This window comes from Podarcis erhardii (genome assembly GCF_964252035.2).
Source record: "Podarcis erhardii genome assembly, chromosome: 10".
In the NCBI taxonomy this organism is placed as follows: Eukaryota; Metazoa; Chordata; class Lepidosauria; order Squamata; family Lacertidae; genus Podarcis; species Podarcis erhardii.
Window position 1 is genome coordinate 16,226,273 of NC_138500.1, and position 21,148 is coordinate 16,247,420.

At 43.7% G+C, this 21,148-nt stretch overlaps 1 protein-coding gene across 5 annotated transcripts in view; it reads left to right on the forward strand.

The window, feature by feature from the left end:
- LMO3 (LIM domain only 3) overlaps positions 1-21,148 on the forward strand; it is a 97,863-nt gene that overhangs the window by 71,320 nt on the left and 5,395 nt on the right. For all 5 annotated transcript variants that reach the window (XM_081880208.1, XM_081880210.1, XM_081880209.1 and 2 more), the window contains exon 3: positions 16,154-16,279. In XM_081880208.1, the coding sequence (XP_081736334.1) occupies positions 16,154-16,279 (126 nt within the window). The remainder of the gene's footprint in view (positions 1-16,153; positions 16,280-21,148) is intronic.

A 21,148-nucleotide genomic window follows, 5' to 3' on the forward strand; every position in this document is an offset into this window, starting at 1 on the left:
TTAATTCAGTTTCCTTGGGCAAAATCTTTGGCGTGTTTCCTAGGAGCAAGTCGGAAGTGTGTCACCTGACGCTTCACAGGTTCCGCCTTGACGTCTCTCCCAGCAGCCCTGAATCTTGGAAGCCTGACAAGGAGCTGAGTTCCGCCTTCATTCTTCCTCCTGCCTTTTTTACCCATGACACCGTGAGCCTCAAGCAAAGCCACTAATGATTATTGAATATTCATTCCCATGCGTTGCCTCTCAGAGTGTGCTTCTCACCTGGAATGACCCGTGTACCTGAATTTCAAAGGAAGGGCACCTATGAAAGTAATTTTGTACGTGGTACATATTTTCTCCCCCTCAGTCCCCTGTCTCCTAAAAGCCCTTTATTAGTGGAGAAGTGCTTACGGCATTCTTCAATTAGCATGTGCCGTATTGTGACTGAAACAGCTGTTTACCATTTAATAAAGCATGGCATAATTTCTTTCGCAGCCTAGCAGCCTTCCTGGCTGCTATACCAAGGGGAGAGATTCAGCAGTGGCCCGGTTTATAGTTGCGACCGAAGTGAAACTTTGAAAAAGAAAAAGGTTTGAACTAGGGATGTAGGGAGCTGCCTTAAACTGGCCTCAACCAGGGCCAAGGCCTTTTCGGCTTTGGCCCCAGCCTGGTGGAACACTCTATCGCAGGAGACCAGGGCCCTGCGGGACTTGACATCTTTCCGCAGGGCCTGCAAGACAGAATTGTTCCACCTGGCCTTCGGTCTGGGCCCAGTTTGACCCCCCTCTATGGGACCCTGTAAGTTACCTCTTTGGCCCTTTTATCGCTCATATGGGACCAACATGGATAGCTGGCAATGATGAATACTTGAGGTTCCCGACCCCTATGGTAGTAATTCATGGGCCATCATTTCATTTTATCCTGATTATAACTTTTAAGCTGCATTTTAATCAATTGTTTGATTGTGTTTTAATGTACAGTGGTACCTCAAGTTACATACGCTTCAGGTTACATACGTTTCAGGTTACAGACTCCACTAACCCAGAAATATTACCTCAGGTTAAGAACTTTGCTTCAGGATGAGAACAGAAATCGTGTGGCAGCAGCGCAGCGGCAGCAGGAGGCCCCATTAGCTAAAGTGGTGCTTCAGGTTAAGAACAGTTTCAGGTTAAGAACAGACCTCCAGAACGAATTAAGCTCTTAACCCGAGGTACCACTGTATTTGATGTTAGCTGCCCTGAGTAAGGGGAGGGCGGGGTATAAATAAAAATTTACTTAACCTAGTTATTTACTTAGGCCATTGAACCACTAAGTCAGTAGTGGGCAGTGTGGTGGTACTGAGATGCTTCCCTGACCTCCCAGCAGGTGAGTTACTGCTTGCTTGCTTGCTTGGACGAAGAGAGGTGAGGTTGTGGCAATGTCAATGTAGTGCAAATGCACCACTGGAGCTAATCCAAAACTCCCGCAGATGCATTTGCACCACCTCTCCTTCCCAGTAAGCAACAGTGAATCACCAGCTGGGAAGTCTTATGAAGGTCTCTGCCCCCATCACACCATTAGCTGCTGCATCTACTTCAATATTGTCTTCACAGACTGGCAGCACCTCTCCAGGGTTTCTCAAAAAGTCTCTCACCAACCATATCTGGAGGTGCTAGGGATTCTGTGGAGCAGGTGCTTTTCCACTGAGCTATCCCCCCCCCCTTCCTATCCCCTTGACCTCCTCTGTTTTAATAGAGGCTATTTTCATATTTGCACTGAAACTTTGGAACTCCCTGCCTATTGATATCAGGCTTCCTCTGTATTCTTTTTGGCTCCTCCTGAAGACATTCTTATTTAGACAAGCCTGGCCAGATGTTTGGAAAGTTTGTGTGAGTTTTAATTTGATTTACTCTATTCTATTGAGTTTATAACTTGCTGTACATTTTAAATTATAGTTGTAATTTTTTATTGAAAGTTTTATTGTTTTATATTTTTCTGAAGTCAAGTGGTATAAATTTTTAAAATAAAATAAATAACAATTCTAGAGGTCTGAAATCCTCCGCCGTCCCCCCTTGAGTTTTGGGACAGCATAAAAAATGTGCCTTTAGTCTCCTCTTTCCCAGACTAAACATAGCAAACTCCCTTACTTGTTCCTCATAAGGCTTGGTTTCCATACTCTCTTCTGCACACATTCCAGCTTGCCAGTATCCTCCTTAAATTATGGCACCTAGGACTGGATACAGTGTTCCAAGTGTGGTCTGACCAAGGCAGAATAAATCAGTGCTATTACTTTCCTCAGTTGGGACACTATACTTCTGTTGATGCAGCCTAGAATAGCATTAGCTTTTTTTGTTGCTGCATCACACTTTTGGCTCATGTTAAGCTTATGAGCTACCAAGACCTCTAGATCCCTTTCACATGTACTGCTAGTAAACCACGTGTCCCCATCCTATATTTGTGCATCTGGTTCTTCCTACTTAAGCACAGAACCGTACATTTGTCCCTGTTGAAATGCCATTTACTGCATGTGTTCCTTTTAATATCTTAAAGAAGCTCAATGTGTCACTATTAGGGTCTGTTGAATTTTTCAACTTTCAAATGAAGGGTGCTAAAAAGTTGCAACACAACCACTGGTTGAATGTCTTTGGTTCCTGACATTCCTTCACTTTACACAGACAGATGGATGTGAATGATCTGCTGAACTGCCTACTTTTGTCTGCATGAGTATGGAAGGAATGGTAATATACACTAGAGGTGCTAAACATTTAGGTCAGACATAGGCGAACTTGGCCCTCCAGATGTTTTGGGACTACAACTCCCATCATCCCTAGCTAACAGGACCGGTGGTCAGGGATGATGGGAATTGTAGTCTCAAAACATCTGGAGGGCCGAGTTTGCCTATGCCTGATTTAGGTGAATGAACAGTGAACCTCGAAATGATTCGTAACTGGGTGTGTTGGATTTTTGGTGCAGTCTAGGTGTTTTGTAGTATTCTATAAACAAACAAACAAACAAAAAGCTTGCAAATTACTTGATATGAACTGTATAACTTCTCTCCTCACCCATCCCCAAAACCATTGGTATGGTCATTGTGTTGCTTCTTTATTTTGCCTAAAGCGAAATTTTCAGGTGCAGTTCTTTGCTTCAGTAAAATATCATTCGAGTTCTGCTGAAGGAAAAATTAATTTTGAATAAAGGCACCACTTAGGCTAGTGAAGTTTCCCAGGGAGGTTCCACGTGGTCGTACAAGGATGTCACACAAAATAGTATATGCAACATGTTTGAGCTGCAGCAGGGAAGGGTTTGCATTCTGTGCACTGAGCTCGCTGCAGGGAATCAATAGTTGAGGTAGACACAAAGGAGACTGGGGGTTCTTGAGGAATTGGTTCTGTGCAAATTCTCATATGAACTGACCCCAATCTGCACTTTCTGAGACAAATGCATGAATCAGAACACAGTTATCCTCTGGACTTTGCCCCTCTCTGAATTTTGAGATGCAGTCCTTGGCTTTGAAAAAAAGAATAAAAAATGTGTATTTTAAGATAAGTACATTTAAAAATGCAAAAGTTTTGTGCGGATTTTCAAATCTGTATTTTTGTGTTGTGAACCACCCTGAGATCTATGGATGAAGAGAGGTGCACAAATTTAATAACTAAATAAAAATTGGATTAATACTGAAATGTGGTGGAACAGCCATATGAATTAAATATGTGAAATAGATAGTTCTGCCCTACTAGAGATTTTGCCATACCTTTTTGCTATGGTAGTGTCAAACTGATATTGACTCCTCAACCCTTTTCCTTCCAGCCTCCCTCCCTTGCATATCTGGTTCCTTCGAGTATCTGTGTACACCGTAACTGTTTGTAGCACAAAAAATGTGGCTCTTCTCAATCTGGAAATGTTCTGGCTCATCTTCAACATGCTGCTTTCATTCTAGATTGATTCTAGGTCCTGTCATCAGTGAGGGTGGGTGTAGGTACTTGGTATGCTTTTCAATACCCTCCCCTTGATTAGGTTATCAACATCTTTTCCCTTCTGAACATGCCCAGGTGAATGAAGAGGTAATTTCAGCCTTGTTATATTATACACCTATCCTTGACAACATCACTCAGCAGATGTGGATATGTTCCCAATCTCTGGGACCACCCATGTTTCTTCTCATCCATTTTCAAATGGACACACCGCGGGGCAAAATAGAATTAATCTGCCATGAGCTTTCATTTTCCAAATGAAACCAGTTTCCCAAGAAGCACTTTTCAGGGGCCAAAAAAATATACAATAGGTCGGGATTGTGTGTAGACTAGGTAAAAAAACACACCAAGAACTCAGTATTTACTGGTTCTAGTATGAAATATTGTGTAAATGCAGCCTAAGTCTGAGAGGAAAGTACCTGCCTTTCTGTTGTTGCTGTTGTTTGTTTATAGATACTGCTCCAAAAGCAGCAGCACCTGAAATTTGCTTTTGGAGTCTTCAGCCTGCCTAGGGATGGATGAATCTGTCAATTGCAGTATCTCTCAGTTCCTCATTTTTCCAATCTTAAATTAAGTTCTCTGCATTTCCACATCAGTTTCTGATTTTTTTTTAAAAAAAAAGTTCTCATGAAAACCCATCAGCATTTTTGTGTTAATTACTCGTACTGCACAAATTTATATGCAGCGTTGCAAAGCCATTTTTGTTTGTTATTTTCAAGAATATATGCATTTCATGCACAATCTAGTAAATGTGTTTTTGTACATATTACTTGGATGGAGAACAGCACTGCAAAATCAGGAGGAATGTGAATCTTAGTGGATGGCTGTGTTTTTGGTTTCATAAATTGTTTTGGATGGTGTGGATTCGGTAGGCTCTCCTTCAAATGTGGAGTGAATCAAATTCCTCTCTCTTCCGTTTGCAATTGACAGCAGTCTTGATATCAATGAAGATATGGACTAAAAAAGTAAAGGTAGCGGACCCCTGGCAGTTAAGTCCAGTTACAGACAAGTCTGGGGTTGTGGCTCTCATCTCGCTTTACTGGCCGAGGGAGCCAACGTTTGTCCGCAGTTTTTCCGGGTCATGTGGCCAGCATGACTAAGCCACTTCTGGTGAAACCAGAGCAGCACACAGAAACGCCGTTTACCTTCCCACCGGAGTGGTACCTACTTATCTACTTGCACTTTTTGGTGTGCTTTCAAACTGCTAGGTTGGCAGGAGCTGGGACCAAGCAACAGGACCTCACCCCGTTGCGGGGATTCAAACCGCCGACCTTCTGATCAGCAAGCCCAAGAGGCTCAGTGGTTTAGACCACAGCGCCCCCCGCATCTATCCAACCCTTTTTCTGCAGTTTCATCAATCGAATACGATGCTGAAATAGTAGCTACTTTGCCTCCTTCACCTTGCACATACAGCAATCTGCCTGCCCTACCCTAGTTTCCTACCAGGAGGGAGGGTTTGGAGGTGGAGAGCCAAATACATGTGGAACTAAGATACTGTGTCTGCACCTTTAAACCCAAGCCGTGATCCTGCTCATTATGGGCCCAAGAACACATGTTGGCAGTTAATCGGTATCGATGAAAGATATTGAACACAGCCCTATTGAATGCACAGTTTAATTTGGAGACGTGGTAGAAGGTTGTGAAAGGTGCTATTGGTTGCTGGTTCATGCTGAGATTCTGTATTGGGATAGTCTACAATAGTGCTGTGCTATCTGAAAAACTGTTTGCTTGTTAAGCACACAACTGTCTTTCCAAAAATTGGAAGCACAAATGAAGCATTACGTGTCACACACTCATGAAAATCAGAAGAGCTCTTTCCCTGGAACCCCACTTTTGAGCCGGAACTCACATGTAAAGAACCCCTTATTTCCTCAAAATACAGAGTCAATGGGTTTTGGTTATTTTGTTTGAGTGTGTCTGTCATAACGTACTATATCATAACACACTATAGAACTATGGATAAATAAATGCTTCCCCACCTACCACTGTGTAACCCCTTGTACATTGGAGCATGGGTGAAATCACTGGCAGGTCTAGTCCAGTGCCTTAGGAAGACAATGGCCTGGATCACTGCTTTCTATTTCTGTTGCGTTCCTATTAGATCTTTTGAAGCCCATGCTATTTTGAAAAGTTTTAAAGGCATGAAACTGCAATATAACAGCAATCTGTGTTTTCCCTTGAGGTGACTGTAGCAGTTGCATATGGAATCTCTCTGCTAGCATTGCCAACTGCTCATTCAGTTGCCTTTCTTGAATGGAAAGCTGCAGTATACTGTCTGCTGAATAAAGACAGTGAGTGCGAAGCAGCACTGACAACACTGAAGGGATTGGAAAGGGGCTCCACAAGTGTGCCTGTAGTAGCTGTCTGGGCAAATAGCTGCTACTGGCACTTGGAGCCTAATTCATAGGCTACTCGCTGAACTGTGCCTCTGCTGGAGTTTGCCCTCTTTAACTTGAAAGGAGTCCAAGATGAGCCCTTCCAACCAGTCTGACTGGTGATGCATTTCTCTGGCAATTGGTCCTGGGGCCTGAAAAGCCAATGGATTCTACGTTCTGCTAGCCTCTGCTGTGTCCTTCCATATCCTGCTTTCCTCCTAACAACGGATTCTGACCCCTGGCTTGACAAATTCTTTTTCAAGCTCCATCCATGGCTTGCCAGATTCTTCCCCCCTGGTTCTCCTCCTGCTCCACCATCCCAGGCATCTCATCCGCAAAATCAAAATATGGTAGTTTTAGGCTGGATGGAGGTGGAAGCATGTAGAAAGACCAACAATATTGTTGGAAGCAGAGTGCTTAGGACCAAGGCCGAGGTGAACCTGTCTTGGTGGAGGGACTATTTCTTGCCCTGAGTAGAATTTTTCTTCCTTTCCCAGCTAAACAAAAACTTGGTTTCAATTTCTATTATCTTGAGCCTCCTAGAGAACCTAACCGACGCCACCCCTGTGCTCTCTTTCTCTCCCTCTCCCTCTCTCCCCAGCAAAGAAGTAGGCAGTGCTTGGCTACTGACTGATCTCTTGATCCTTGGGACGAAACGGAGGGAGAAAAGTCTAACAAGTGCGTCATTTTGCAGTAAATTAGATCAGATTTCCGCATCTCCGCACTCGGTCTGTGAGCTTGACAGTTCAGTAAAATGTTCCCTTGTAAGGTTCGCCCTCTTAGGGAAAGGGGCAATAATTCATCATTAGGATTTCAGAGTCCAGGTGCAGATGAAAACTGATGGAGCCTCCAGCGAGGCAGGAGAAGTGCGGGGAAGAAGAAAATTTTATCTGAAGCCTAATTCCCTGGTTACAGCAGAGAATAATTAAGATAATATTGCTCCAAGAGTTCTTTAATGATTAAAAATCACATATGCAGAATCCATAAATTGGAGAGCAACAAACTGGGAAAGGTATAGTATTGGGAAAGGCATTTCTTTCCTTCCACCCCCTCTTTTTTTCCTTTTTTTTTTTTAAATGCACATTATACAAGAAAGTGCACTGATGGCAGAGCGTAACCGGCCCGAGGAAAACCACAGGAGACCAGGCCCGTTCCAAGGACTTTGTTTAGATGCAACAAATCATTTGTCTGTTATTAACCCAGAGCTTGTAATTATGCAGATTGCCATAGATTTTCCTGGGCCTGGAAGTGAGATTGAGGGTTGTTCACACTATACCAGGCAGCTCGGGGCTGGCCATGCATTACTGAACTTGCCACATTTATCATGTTGACTGATGGCAGGAGAAGCAGGTCTTGGGTCCCAGTGGTTAATGTAGTGGGTAATTAACTGTCATTTGCCTAGTAATAGGCTGATGATCAATGGTTTGTGTGGAAACAAATTCTAATCAGGTAGCTGATAAATGCTCGGGGAAAGAAAGCAATTGAAAATTGGGGACGGTGGAATAGAAGAACTTGGTTCAGAATTTCAACGTGGCATTGTGGGGTAGTGGTAATAATAATAATAATATAACAATAGCAAGAGGGGGATGGCTGTTCTTAATGCAAACAAGCAGCTATATTCAGAATTAACACCAGCTCATATTTAGCCCTGGTCTGGGTGCAAGAACACAACTGCAAGAAGTCTCTTGCATAGCCTTAAAGCAGCTAAGATTTTAGAATAAGCTTTTCAGCAACATTTGTGGGAGTCCTACATAACTAGACAAAGTGTGCGTGTTTTCTCATTCTTCAGGATTTATACCTTACCCTAACTCAGTGTGTAATTCATGGAGGTTAGGTCTATCAACAACCATGATCCATACTATCAAGATACCTCTGGGAGGCAGATGCTGGGTGGGAGGTGGGGGCTGTTGCAATTTCTGCCCTACTTAAGGAGCCTCCAAAGGCCACCTGCTCTAGGGAGGTTGCCAAAAAAAGAGGAGATGCATTGCCCAAAAAATAAGATTCAGATTTGCATGAAATTTGCCTATGCTGACTTATGCAGATTTAGGAATGATATACAGTACATCCCACCATAGCAAAGAAAGGTGACGAGGTGGTATGTGCCTGTTCAGTCTGTTATCCAGGCACTCACTGTTGATGGACAACTTCAAGGTTCCTGCTGCTCTCCCTTCTTATGTTACAGATGGATGGATGGATGGGGCATGGATCAAGCATATCTTCAAATAGAGGACTGCAAAGTAGGATGTGTGGACACCCCAGCCTTCCCTCTGTTGGTGACAAAAGAGTGGGCTTAGGGTTGCCATATTTTGAAGTGCAAAAAAGAGGATATACTTCCCAACTTCTAACTCTGGGTCGCTATGATGACTCTAGCCATGAAAAAGAGGGCGTGTCCTGGAAAAAGAGGACATACGGGCTTTCTTGGTCTGATCAAGCATATATTCCTTCAGCTTAATAGTCCCCCAGTTCTGCAGAGGATCACCTGCAAAGTCACATACATATGCTACCCTGCACAGTTAAGATCAGTTCCTCAAGACGCGTCCTTCCCTCTTCATTCATTCTTCATTCATTTATTGAATTTCTATCTACGCCCTTAATCCATAGATCTCAGGGTGATTCCGTGTAGATTGTTCTCTCTAGCTGAAGTCTTTTGGAAGAAGAGAGTCCTTTGGGGAGGGCTTTTACCTTCCCATCCCCTCTTCCTTCTTTCTCTTGACACTGGGGGTGGGATGAAGGTCAAAGAGGCAGCTTTAGGTTGATGAGCAGCCTCCCCAACAAACTCTTGAAGGAGCAATGCCTTTTGGAATGTTAATGCTGTGAATCTCCACCTAGGGTCAACCCATATATTTGTCAAGGAATGTGAATAGGGCACAATGTCAGAAGCCTCTCCTGATGTCCTCTACAAGGATAACCACCAGAACCTCCTGAAATCTCTCATGGCTCAGAGAATTGGGGCATGCAAATTTAGATGCAGCATATAGTGGAGAATGAATAATCCCATCTCCTGGCGTGGCTTTCCATCGGTAACACTTGTGTTTGGTCTATCATGCAGTAAGGAAGCTTTTACATGTTCATAACCTGGATTTAAAAAAACAGCCGCCGCCACCAAATGGATCTGTCCTATGTACTCCTGTTGAAAAGCTGCAAAGCAGGTATGAGGCACCTGTGGTTTATAATACATTGATGGAATTCAGCTCGCATCATGCTTTGAGCATTCGCCATGCTCTGTTGGGAAATGAAGTCTGACACCTGCAGGGCCACAGGTTCCCCATCCCTTCTTTAGAGAACCTCAGTTTTCATAGAATCATAGAGTTGGAAGAGACCACAAGGGCCATCGCGTCCAACCCCCTGCCAAGCAGGAAACACCATCAGAGCACTCCTGACATATGGTTGTCAAGCCTCTGCTTAAAGACCTCCAAAGAAGGAGACACCACCACAGCAGCAAATTCCACTGTCAAACAGCTCTTACTGTCAAGAAGTTCTTCCTAATGTTTAGGTGGAATCTTCTTTCTTGTAGTTTGGATCCATTGCTCCGTGTCCGCTTCTCTGGAGCAGCAGAAAACAACCTTTCTCCCTCCTCTATGTGATATCCTTTTATATATTTGAACATGGCTTTCATATCACCCCTTAACCTCCTCTTCTCCAAGCTAAACATGCCCAGCTCCCTTAGTCGTTCCTCATAAGGCATCGTTTCCAGGCCTTTGACCATTTTGGTTGCCCTCCTCTGGACACGTTCCAGTTTGTCAGTGTCCTTCTTGAACTGTGGTGCCCAGAACTGGACACAGTACTCCAGGTGAGGTCTGACCAGAGCAGAATACAGTGGCGGCTTAGGGCTCTGGTAATTGAAATGAAAGGAAATAATGATACTGAATTGCTCATTGTAGTCCCTGGTTTGGTTCTATAACATATTAGTCAATTATTCTTCAAAAGCGACAATAAGGTGCTGCTGGAGATTGGTGGTTTCCAAATGTTCTCCCCCATGGACCACTTGAAAATGGATGGAGTCTTTGGAAGACCGCTTAATGAATTTTCTGCCTATTGTAGAAATTGTAATGCAATAGACTAGAAGCTGCATGGTGTTTAATTGTATTTTTATCTATGGAATTCAAATTGTAATACAGTAGAATGCAGCGTGAGAGATAAAAGTAGCAATAAAAATACAATTAAAAATCATTATGAATATTTAATGCGGACATGCCGTGGGCCACCTGAATGAAGCACGGTTTAGCAACCCCTGCTGTAGATCAAGAGATCTCAAACCTTGTCTAAGGTAAGCCTTCCTAAATGAAATTAATTTACGACATGTATATCCTGACCTCCCAATGAGTTCAGTGCTGCATACGCAGAGCTCTTTTAACCTTGTGAGTTAGGCCTTGCCAGTTTCTTGGTGAGCTCTGTAGCTGAGCCGCTCTGAGTGCTGGAGGTGCCGTTTTTCAGGATTAACCCATTTGAACTCCTGCCTGCCTAGTCGGAAACTGACACATGTTCCTCCCACATCAGACTGAACATTGGAGGCTGGGGACACAGAGGTGAATTCTATCCATACCTTGGCACTATTTAGGGTGGATCAAGTTCCATGCATGCATGGAAATAGAACTCTGTCCCTTTGGTAGCAGCATTCACGCATGGTGGAGATTGGGCTTTCACATTTTAGTGGCACCTTGTGTGATACCAAAATTTGTTGTGTCCCCTGCCTCTCACGTTCCATTCTACATAATTGTTGTGGCGCCCTCTCAGCTTGGTACCCAGTGCAGGTGAACTGGTCCCTTCCCCTCTCACTCATTTATCCTGCTGACCTTTAAAGCCCTAAATGGCTTTGGCCCAGTATACCTGAAAGAGCATCTCCACCCCCATCGTTCAACCCAGACACTGAGGTCCAGCTCTGATAGCGTTCTGGTGGTTCCCTCCCTGTGAGAAGTGAAGTTACAGGGAATGCCCTCCCATCAGATGTCAAGGAAATAAACAACTATCTGACTTTTAGAAGACATCTGAAGGCAGCCCTATTTAGGGAAGTTTTTCATATTTGATGTTTTATTGCTTTATTATTATTACTCATATTCTGTTGGGAGCTGCCCATGGTGGCTGGGGAAACCCAGCCAGATGGGCTGGGTATAAATAATAAATTTTATCTATTATTATTATTATTATTATCATCATCATCATCATCATCATCATCATCATCATCATCATTATTATCATCCTCTTCCTGGCGGAGTCCTGTTCCAAAAAGTCTCTCTCTGCTGTTGTGGTAGTAACCATGTTGAGTTAGCTCATGCCAATATCCAGTGGATATTGGATTGGCCTTTGCTGCGCCATTGCACAGCATAGCTGTTGGAGCATAGTGATAACAAAGACTAATTTCTGTGTGTGTTGCTGGCAGGTATGTAACCACCTTGGTCTACAGCATCTGCTGTCCCATGTAAGGTTGTTGGAGAATAAAGGGAGGCAGGAGTGGAAATTGCTGGAACTCGCTTATTCATCCCATTTCCGGTATGGAAATCAATCAACAGCTGTTGCTGTTGCTTTCAGACCACAAAAGATAGGTAATTGATTACATCCCCATCACCCCAGTTTGCATTGTCTTTCCGTTGCATTGAAAGGAATAAAATAGAGTATCATAATGGCAACAAAATTCACATAGTCAATTACATAAATTGTGTAAGCTATGTAATTTTGCCACAGCAAACAGTGAGACAAATAATAGTTTTTGGTGGAAGACGAACTGCAGCAGAAAGGAAACAGTGTTGTGTGCAACAGATAGAGGGAGGAAGGCAAAGTGATGCCCTCTTACATCCTTACTCTCCTGTTATGAAGCCAGCACAGGCCTTGTGAAATTCGTTGCTCAGGAAGGTGTGTGCACCTCTTCCCTGGAAGGTTTCCAAAGGCTGGGGAAGATCTGTATCTCAGTGGTAAAGCACCTGCCTTGCACACAAAAGGTCCCAGGTTCAGTCCCCAGCATCTCTAGGTAGGAGAGACCCCAAACTGAAATCCTAGAGAGCCACTGCTGGTCAATGTGGACATTGCTGAGGTAGATGCAATTCAGTATAAGGCAGCTATGTTCTATTTTCTATGTTCCTATGCCCAGTTTGATCTCTTCCAAGTTGGGTGACGTTGAGTGCTGCAACCTCTTAGTGAGCTGCTTGACCCATAATCTAGGGGACCTGATCCCCCTCCAGATATTGGGAGTCTATCTGGAGGCTCACAAGTTCCCCATCCCTGATCTAGTGCATGCCTTGCTCTGGCCTAGATGCTGCTGTTTCATTAAAAACAACAACCCACTTCTGGGTTCTGCTCTTCTAATTTAGTTCAAGATTTGTTTATTTATTTGGTGGATCAGCTTTCCCCAACCTGGTGCCCTCCTGATGGTGTTGCACTCCAAGTCCCATCATCCCTGAGCATTGGCCAAGCTGGCTGAAGCTGATGAGAGTGGGAGTCCAATGGGCTGGAGAAGGTCAAGGTGCACCAACTTTACTTGAAACAAGGGGACTTGCTCTTCTGACCAAGCTTCTTGGAAACATGCTGTGGTTGTTATTTTAACTCCCCAAGCTGTTAAATTAATTTAGATTAATTTAATTGACTTACAATTGTGGGACCAGATTGTGGGGCCAGTCGCTGACACTTCCCCATGGGGTAGAGTGCCGTGTAAGGTAGATGCTGCAGACCATGTCTGAGTGTTGCTCTACTCAATTGTACTGTTCAGAAAGAACGGAGGAAGCAAGAGCACAGAATCACCAGAGATGGCTATTAAGCCAAGCACTACTGCCAGGCAAATGGACTACCATTGAATTTGAGTGCTGCCAAGATGTAAGCTGAAATATACTCCGAGTCGCAAAGTGATTTCATGCTCTTTATTCAGCTCATAGTGGTGAGGAGGAATGAATGAATGTCCCCTCAAAGTATCTGCTTTATATACATTATTTACACAATGGGCTGCACATGATTGGCTAATTCTGGAATTCTACTGTAAGCCAATCAGGTTGTGGATTCACTTATATCTGGAGCATGATTGGGTGGTTCCGCCAACCAATCATACTGCTGCATTGTTCTAGGACCAATCAGACTGCTGCATTCTGAATCCTATTGTTCTAGGACCAATCAGACTGCTGCAATTTGGATCCTATTGTTCTAGGACCAATCAGACTGCTGCAGTTTGGATCCTATTCAACTCAGTACATAACATAAGCTCTGTGGATGAGCAGTTCCCATGTCTCCCTGCCCTGTGTGGAAATATCCTGAAGGAGGAAGCACTCAGCTTGGGGGGCTGCTTCTTGCTCCAGCCTCTTCTACTAGATGCCCCGGTGAGTTCTGTGGCTAGTAGCACCTTCTACCAACATTGACTGGAGCATCAACTGCTGCTGCTCCTGGATTGGCATAGATTGACTATGGTCGTTTTAAACATGGATAGCGTCAAGGGGGGCTTCCCTTGTAGTTGCTCACGAAGCTGCTGTTAGTGCAGAACACTGCAGCACGGTTGCTGATAAACCTGAGATCCTGCCCGCATATTGCACCTCTGCTCAAATAGGTGCTGACTTCCAGCTATGCCAAGTTCAAGGTCTTGCTATTATAATATAAAGCCCAAAGCCTTCCGTTTGTTTCACCAAGCCTCTCCAGACTTGGGAATAAGTTATGCATATCAATAAATGTTTTGATTTGTTCAGTGTACGCTGCTTAGGGGCTATTTAATTAAGCGGTATATAAATTATTTGAAATAAATGAATGCATTTGTGAACAGTGGCCTCAGTTTTACCCTGAAGTGCCTCTCTGCTAGTCTTTGAGATGTTGTGTTGTATTAGCCCTACTCAGAGTAGACTCACTGAAGTTAGTAGTAACAACTTAGTCCCATTCATTTCAGTGAGTTTACTCTGAGTAGGGCTTAGTTGGATCCAGCCTCTTTTTGTTTTTGAACTGGCATGGCGTGCCCAAGGCCATTTGAGAATTGCTGGGGTGGAATCTTTTGAGAAGTGATTGTGGAGAGACACACAACCCTCTGTCTCTCTGTGTGTACATATAATTTTAATCATCCGTCTTCACAATTAGCAAAATGAAGTTGACATGAGCCTGAATAATAAATCTACCAGGAGTTGATGAACATAGGGATGCTGGTGATTAAGCCTTGTTGTTGTTTTGTTTATCTCTGAACATATATATATATATATATATATATATATATATATATATATATATATATATAAATCAGGGTAAACTAGTGCACCAGACAATCAGCAGAAAAGTGGTTCGTAACTTTAAAAATAAACATGCCGTATGTATTATGCAAAATGTGTGCACTGGGCTGATGTCAGGGTTTGCGCTTGATGTCAAGGTTTGCGCTCATCTGTGTGTGTTGCCAAACCAAGTTTTCGACTGTAGCACCTTTGAATTCATTAGCTCAGAACTGCTTTTAATTCGGCATTTCCCCCGAGAGCCATTAATATTTTTCTGCTGTCAGCCTGATGTTGAAGAGCAAAAAGGAAGGCGGCAGATGTGGCATTTTCATCTATTTTGTATCATACTTTAAAATGGCATTAACTGCTAAACACAGAGGAAGAGCATTGCTACTTTTTTAAAAGGGGGAAAAAACCCATTTGCATGTATTAAGTAGCTTTGCATTAAAGTTGGTTTCAAAGATCGGCGGTGTGTGCATCCGAAAAGGAAAGGAAAAAAGTTTATAATCCTCCCTTATTAGAATTAAAATTCTGTATAGATGTGTGTAGGATTATTTCATTATTTGGAACATACCAGCTGTGTGCGGAGGAGGGGGACCACCTTGAACAATGTGCGACTGTGCTTGTATGCACGCGCATCTGTTTAAAAAAAGGAAGTGGGTTCTCCCCACCCCCCATCACCAAAGTTAAAACATTTCATAAGAGATTTGAAATTGTTCCTACAATATAATGTACCTGCACTCCTAATGTGGCTATATATAGCTGACTGCCTCATTTACTTTAATGGGCTACTTGAATAACATAATCATAGCTATAAGCATGGTACAAGGTTGGAAGGTGCATGAACCACTAATGCTTTCTGACGCTTTAAATGACTTCTTCATAAAATGCTCTTTAATAATGGTAAAGCTTTTAGCACTAGGTGTCAAAAATGACTGCAATGGGAGCCTTCCCGCACCAGCACCAAAGTATTATTTCCTCTTTTGCTAAAGCTTGTGTGTTACAAATAAATAGCACAGAGGCCAAGGTTTTACATCACACTCGTATTTACAGTGAGCTCCAGGGAGTTGTGGGTTGTTGTTGTAGTAGTTATTATTATTATTATTATTATTATTATTATTATTATTATTATTATTATTATTATTTTACTGCACTATCGGACAAGCTCACTCCATAATCCATGCCATAGGCTAACATTTTGCTGAGCTTTATTTATTATTATTTCTTATTTATTTAAGAAATTTCTATACCCTATAACATAGTCCCGGGCTTGTTGTTTTCCCCTTCCTTTATCATCTTTTCAAGAATGAGAATCCTCACTCCCTACCACACCGAGTAACTTTACGTACTGTATGCTAGCTATGTAGATTTTTCTAGCGAAGGGAGAGAATAAACTATTTCCCCGCAGTTCCGTATCTTTCTGCCTTTTGTAGAAAGCTTTATGACAGTAGAATACTTATCTGCGAGTGGAGATGAAAAGCAGCTGGTGCCTCCACCATCGCCCTCTCGGTACATTTGCACTTTAGCATTTCCGAGAGAAGTTTAGTCTCGTGGTGAAATCAAATATAGATTTATGTCTGGGAAGGAAGAAAAATGCAAGTGTGATTATTGGGTACTATATAGGGGGTTTCTCTTTTCTTGACCCAACCAATCATGCCTCCTCCACTCATCTTTTTTTTTAATTTTTCTGTAGGTTATTTGGTGTTACGGGGAACTGTGCAGCCTGCAGCAAACTCATCCCTGCTTTTGAGATGGTGATGAGGGCCAAGGACAATGTTTACCACCTGGACTGCTTCGCCTGTCAACTTTGTAATCAGAGGTAGGAGAGTTTCTTAAGTCTCCTTCCATGTATTGAAACCAACTTGGGACTGACCTAGAATTAGGAGGGTATGGAGGTACGATAGCTTGCTATCATTCTCTGGGCAAAACTGGACACAGTGTACCCGCTCTTACCTACCTTTTATCACAGCAACCCTACTCTTGCACAATAATTATCTGTGGTTCAGTATTACAAGCAAGAACTTAGTTCTCCCCTTTGCCCCACATCTACGGTGATTGTACTGTATATTTTGTTCATGGTTTAGCGGCAAACATGGTAAACCATGGCTTGCAAACCTGAGGCCATTCTTGATTGTAATGCTAAAATCCATTGGTGCAAATTGCATCTGAATGCAGCTCCGAATTTAAGTGGCAGCTCCATCGTAATGCTGCTTCCATCACCGAGCCCCAGTATCACATAGAGCAAAGCCTTCTGTGGCCATGAAATTATGGAGGTCCTATCCTTTCGGAGATCCACTTCATTTTGACTTTGAGCATGTTGGCTTGAATCCAGACTTAGACCTGCAGAAACCAACTGGGCTCAAGTAAGTCATCGCTACTTTTAGACCCACTGAAATCACTTGATTCTTCTCTGAGCTTGACTAAGTCTAGACCCAACCCATTATAAAACTGTACATGGACAGATTCTTTTGGCGTCTCAGGTTAAAATGCTGCAGGGCTGCGAAACTTTAAAACTCTGACTTTAAAACTTTAAAACATTCGCAGAATATTATGATTCAGTTTTCAACACTTCATAAGTGTTGAAATGCACGTTGGGCTGTTAGGATATTGAGTTTCCGTTCCACCTTTAGAACAGGTAAGTGGAGTTTTTGTATGTCACATGTCTGTTTACTTCCAACAGAACTTCCATTGTATATAGCTTTTGCCTATGCTTTTTGCTTGGACACGAAGGGAAGCAGACATGTTTTTCCTTTGTTCAAATGCTGAATAAACGCTTGTAAATATGCTTACATATGCCTCTGTCCGCTACTTCCGTTGCAAAGAGTTCTTATCTCTGCTGGCTTGCGTGCTCAGTCTCTAAAGGTTTCTGAGGCCTGAGTCACAGTTTTTGATGCTGGAGTTCGCCCCGGCTGTCAGCCGGTGGGCTGGAGCCAGCTGGGGGCCTGCCAATTGCCCCTGTCTCCCAGGACACATCCCGACATCCACTTGCACAGCAAACTTCCATGAGCACAAAAGAACTTCCTCTTCTCCTGGCCCTTCCGGCCACCATGTGCACCCTGCAAGTCAGATTTCAGGGAGGTGTTTGTAGAGCAGAAGAAAGGGGAGTCCTCTTGGGTGAGTGGAACTTTGCTTGCATAACAATGGGTACAGCCCATTTTTTGGAAGAAGGCACACGTTAAATATGTTATAAAATACATAAAAATGTTTGTTGAGGTGGCTCTCCTACTTCCTGAACCTTAACTGGCTTAACATGGAAGCCACTAATGGAATGTCACTGCAACTAACCTGGATTGGAGTGGGGCAGTGTCAGGGACTGGCAGGACGCTGGAGTCCCACTCAGGAGAGGAGGAACAGTGGTCTGTGGGTTCCTGAACCAACCAGGAGGCAAGTATCAGAGGGAGGGGAAGCTTCAGAGTGGAGGAAGAGGCAGGGCAGGCAAAGAAAGCGCTGGGTGCTTCCCTACCCTCTCCTGCACAACTCTCTCCCAGAACCAGAAGGGAACTGAAGCAGGAAGAGCAGAGGCAGTTTCCACGCAGGCGTAGTCTCCAGCTACCTGTGCTCACCCTGTCAGGGGAAGGTACATAAACTGGTGGAAAGGGGGTGGTCTCCAGCTGCTGCAACAGCTCCATACAGCTCCATACACTACAGACCTGGAAATAGCTGCCTAGAGGTCACATTGGTGTGCAGAGGTATCCAGAGCTGTAGAAGTGACTGTAAGGGTTGTCTTTTACAATGAAGTTAGCTCTCTGCTGTGTGTATACCTTTGGGCTGTGCACTTGCCCTGGTAGGACCGCCAGATTGGTTCCAGTGCTTGGTGCGCTGTTGGAACCTCAACCTCACAGCTGCCCAGCCCTACCCCAATGGCATCCGGGCAGGCTGCAGCAACCCCAGGAGGGCCGTTCTGCGGCTCTGCCTCACCACATGAGCTGCTCCTGTGGAAACAGAACTGAATGATGGGTAAAAACAGGGCTAGCCCTCTAGATGTCCTTGGACCATAACTCCCATCAGTGCCAGCCAGCATGGCCAATGGTCAGCTGATGATGGGAGTTGTAGTCCAACAGCATCTAAAGAGTGCAACATTAGCTAAAGGTAAAGGTAAAGTGACCCCTGACCATTAGGTCCAGTCGTGGCCGACTCTGGGGTTGCGGCGCTCATCTCGCTTTACTGGCCGAGGGAGCTGGTGTACAGCTTCTGGGTCATGTGGCCAGCATGACTAAGCTGCTTCTGGCGAACCAGAGCAGCACATGGAAACGCCATTTACCTTCCCGCCGGAGCAGTACCTATTTATCTACTTGCACTTTGACGTTCTTTCGAGCTGCTAGGTTGGCGGGAGCAGGGACCGAGCAATGGGAGCTCACCCCGTAGCGGGGATTCAAACCGCCGACCTTCTGATCGGCAAGCCCGAGGCTCTGTGGTTTAACCCACAGCGCCACCCGGGTCCCCATGCCACATTAGCTAGTCCTGGCTTTAAAAACCCCCACAAAGTGTCATGGTCAGGAAATGAATGGATTTGCCCGTTTCTCTAATGTGTGGGGTAAAATAATGGAAGAGGCAGCCCACGCTGCTCCGCTTCGTTCTGTAGCGACATAGTGAGTTTTAAAAACACACACGCACACATACAGCCGAGCATCCCTCATGCAGTGTGAATTGTGCAGCTGCCATAATTATAGCTTTCTACAATTACATTCTAAAACAAAGCCAAATTGACCTTTTTCATCACGATGTGCAGAAAATTAAAATATCAGACAAGTAATAACCACTGTTTAAACTATGTAATAATGCTAAGCAATTAGAAGTTACAGGGCCATTTACAGTTCTTATACATCAGCCTTGTTTTGGTGCAGAACTAAAGAGTCTGCATTCAAAATAAGGTCAGCCTTACCCTACCAGTGGAATCCATTCAAGTACGAAATAATTGCATACTCTTTTGAATTGAAACTCTTAAAGACTTTCCCCCATCCTTACTGCTCCAAACCACTGTTCTAGTGTCATTATTAAAACTGTCTAATACGTTCTTGTTGTTCGCTTCATTTATTGCATGTCGTAATGGGCCTGCATATCTTTAGCGCTGGTTATGCACAATTAGCACTTAGTTACTGTCTTGTCACTTCATCCCGTACAAGATAAACTTCTTTAATGCAAGAAGTCGGCTAATCTTTATCAGTCAAGCAAGGCAGATAATTTTTGTTAGCCACAGAACAAAAGACAGTGGGCTTCTTTTTCAGTGTATAGAGGTTTCAGATTAGTGACAGGTTTTCTTTTCTTTTTTTTTAAAAAAAGATAGTGGCCATCGCTACAATCTTCTTGCCTGCAAAAAAAAGAAGAAGAATTTAAATATAATAATAATATAAATATTTGCAAGTATGAATGATTTGTGTATTCTAGGGGCACAGCTAGATGTGATGTTGGAAGTTAACAGATTGATTTAAAATCACAATTTAGCAAACAATAAAATAGCACAGGACTTTTTAATGGCCAAGTACTAACTTTTTCAGGTATGTTTGCATGTTGTAAAAAGTGTTGAAATAACTCTTTAGTCAAAGCCTGTTCTCACCAGAGAACAGGACATCCAATAGAGAACACGAAGAGGGCTCAAACCTCACTGGAAGCTGTACATGCAGAATTTCTCAGGCTCAATCTTTTGTGCCTCTGCTCAAAAGGACCAAGTAATAGCAGATGGGAAAAAATTCTTCCTGAGACTTTGGAGAGTCACTGCCAGTCAAAGTACAATTACATAGTACTTGGCTAGATGTACAAATAGGCCCGATTCAAAAATAACAGTGTAATTTCAATTTTAAACCATGGTTCATTAGACCAAGGAGTCTTGTGCCTGCACCCACCCACTCACCTTGCCTGGCTTTGGCATTGACATCTCTGCTTGTTAAACCACTGTTTCCTGCGATGCCTAAACCAGGAAACTGTGGCTTAAGTGCTCCTTACAAATCAGAATATAGGGAGAGCAGGTGCTGGGAGAGACATTTGCCCAGAGAGCTGCTGCCACTAAGAGTACCAAAGTAGATAGAGACCATTGGTTTGTGTAAGATAGCTGATGGGATCTGCAGTCCCGAAGGGTGCCAGGTTGGCCAAGGCCAATATAAGGAAATGTCATATTTTCTTCTTTGAAAGTAGAAAGTTGGAAAACAGCTGTTCTCTCTACATCATCTAGAGTGGCATTCTTCAGACTCGTTCCTGGACTGCAACTCCCACCCCATTATTCCTGTCCATTGACTGACCTGGCTAGGGATGATGGGTGTTGTAGTCCAGCAACAGCTGGGGACCCAAGGTTGAAGAACCTCATCGGTGTTGTCACTGCTACCACCACCATGTAAGCCAAGCAAGGGGTCTGGTGCGGGAAGGCCATTTCACCTTCTTTGTGAAACATGATATTGGAATAGGTTTGCAAGCATTGCCCATGGCAGGGGTGAAGAACTTGTATCCCTCCAGATGTTGCTGGACTCTCATCAGCCTTGACAATGCCCATGCTGGCTGGAGCTGATGAGAGTAACATCTGGAGAGCCACCAGTTCTCCACCTTGGGCTTATCTGTCAGCCCAACAGTCTGCCACTACTGCATTTACATAGGAAGCTGCCTTATACAGAGTCAGACTGTTGGTCCACCTAGCTCACTAATGTCTATACTGCCTAGCAGCTGCTCTCCACGATTTCAGGCAGGAGTTTCTCCTAACCCT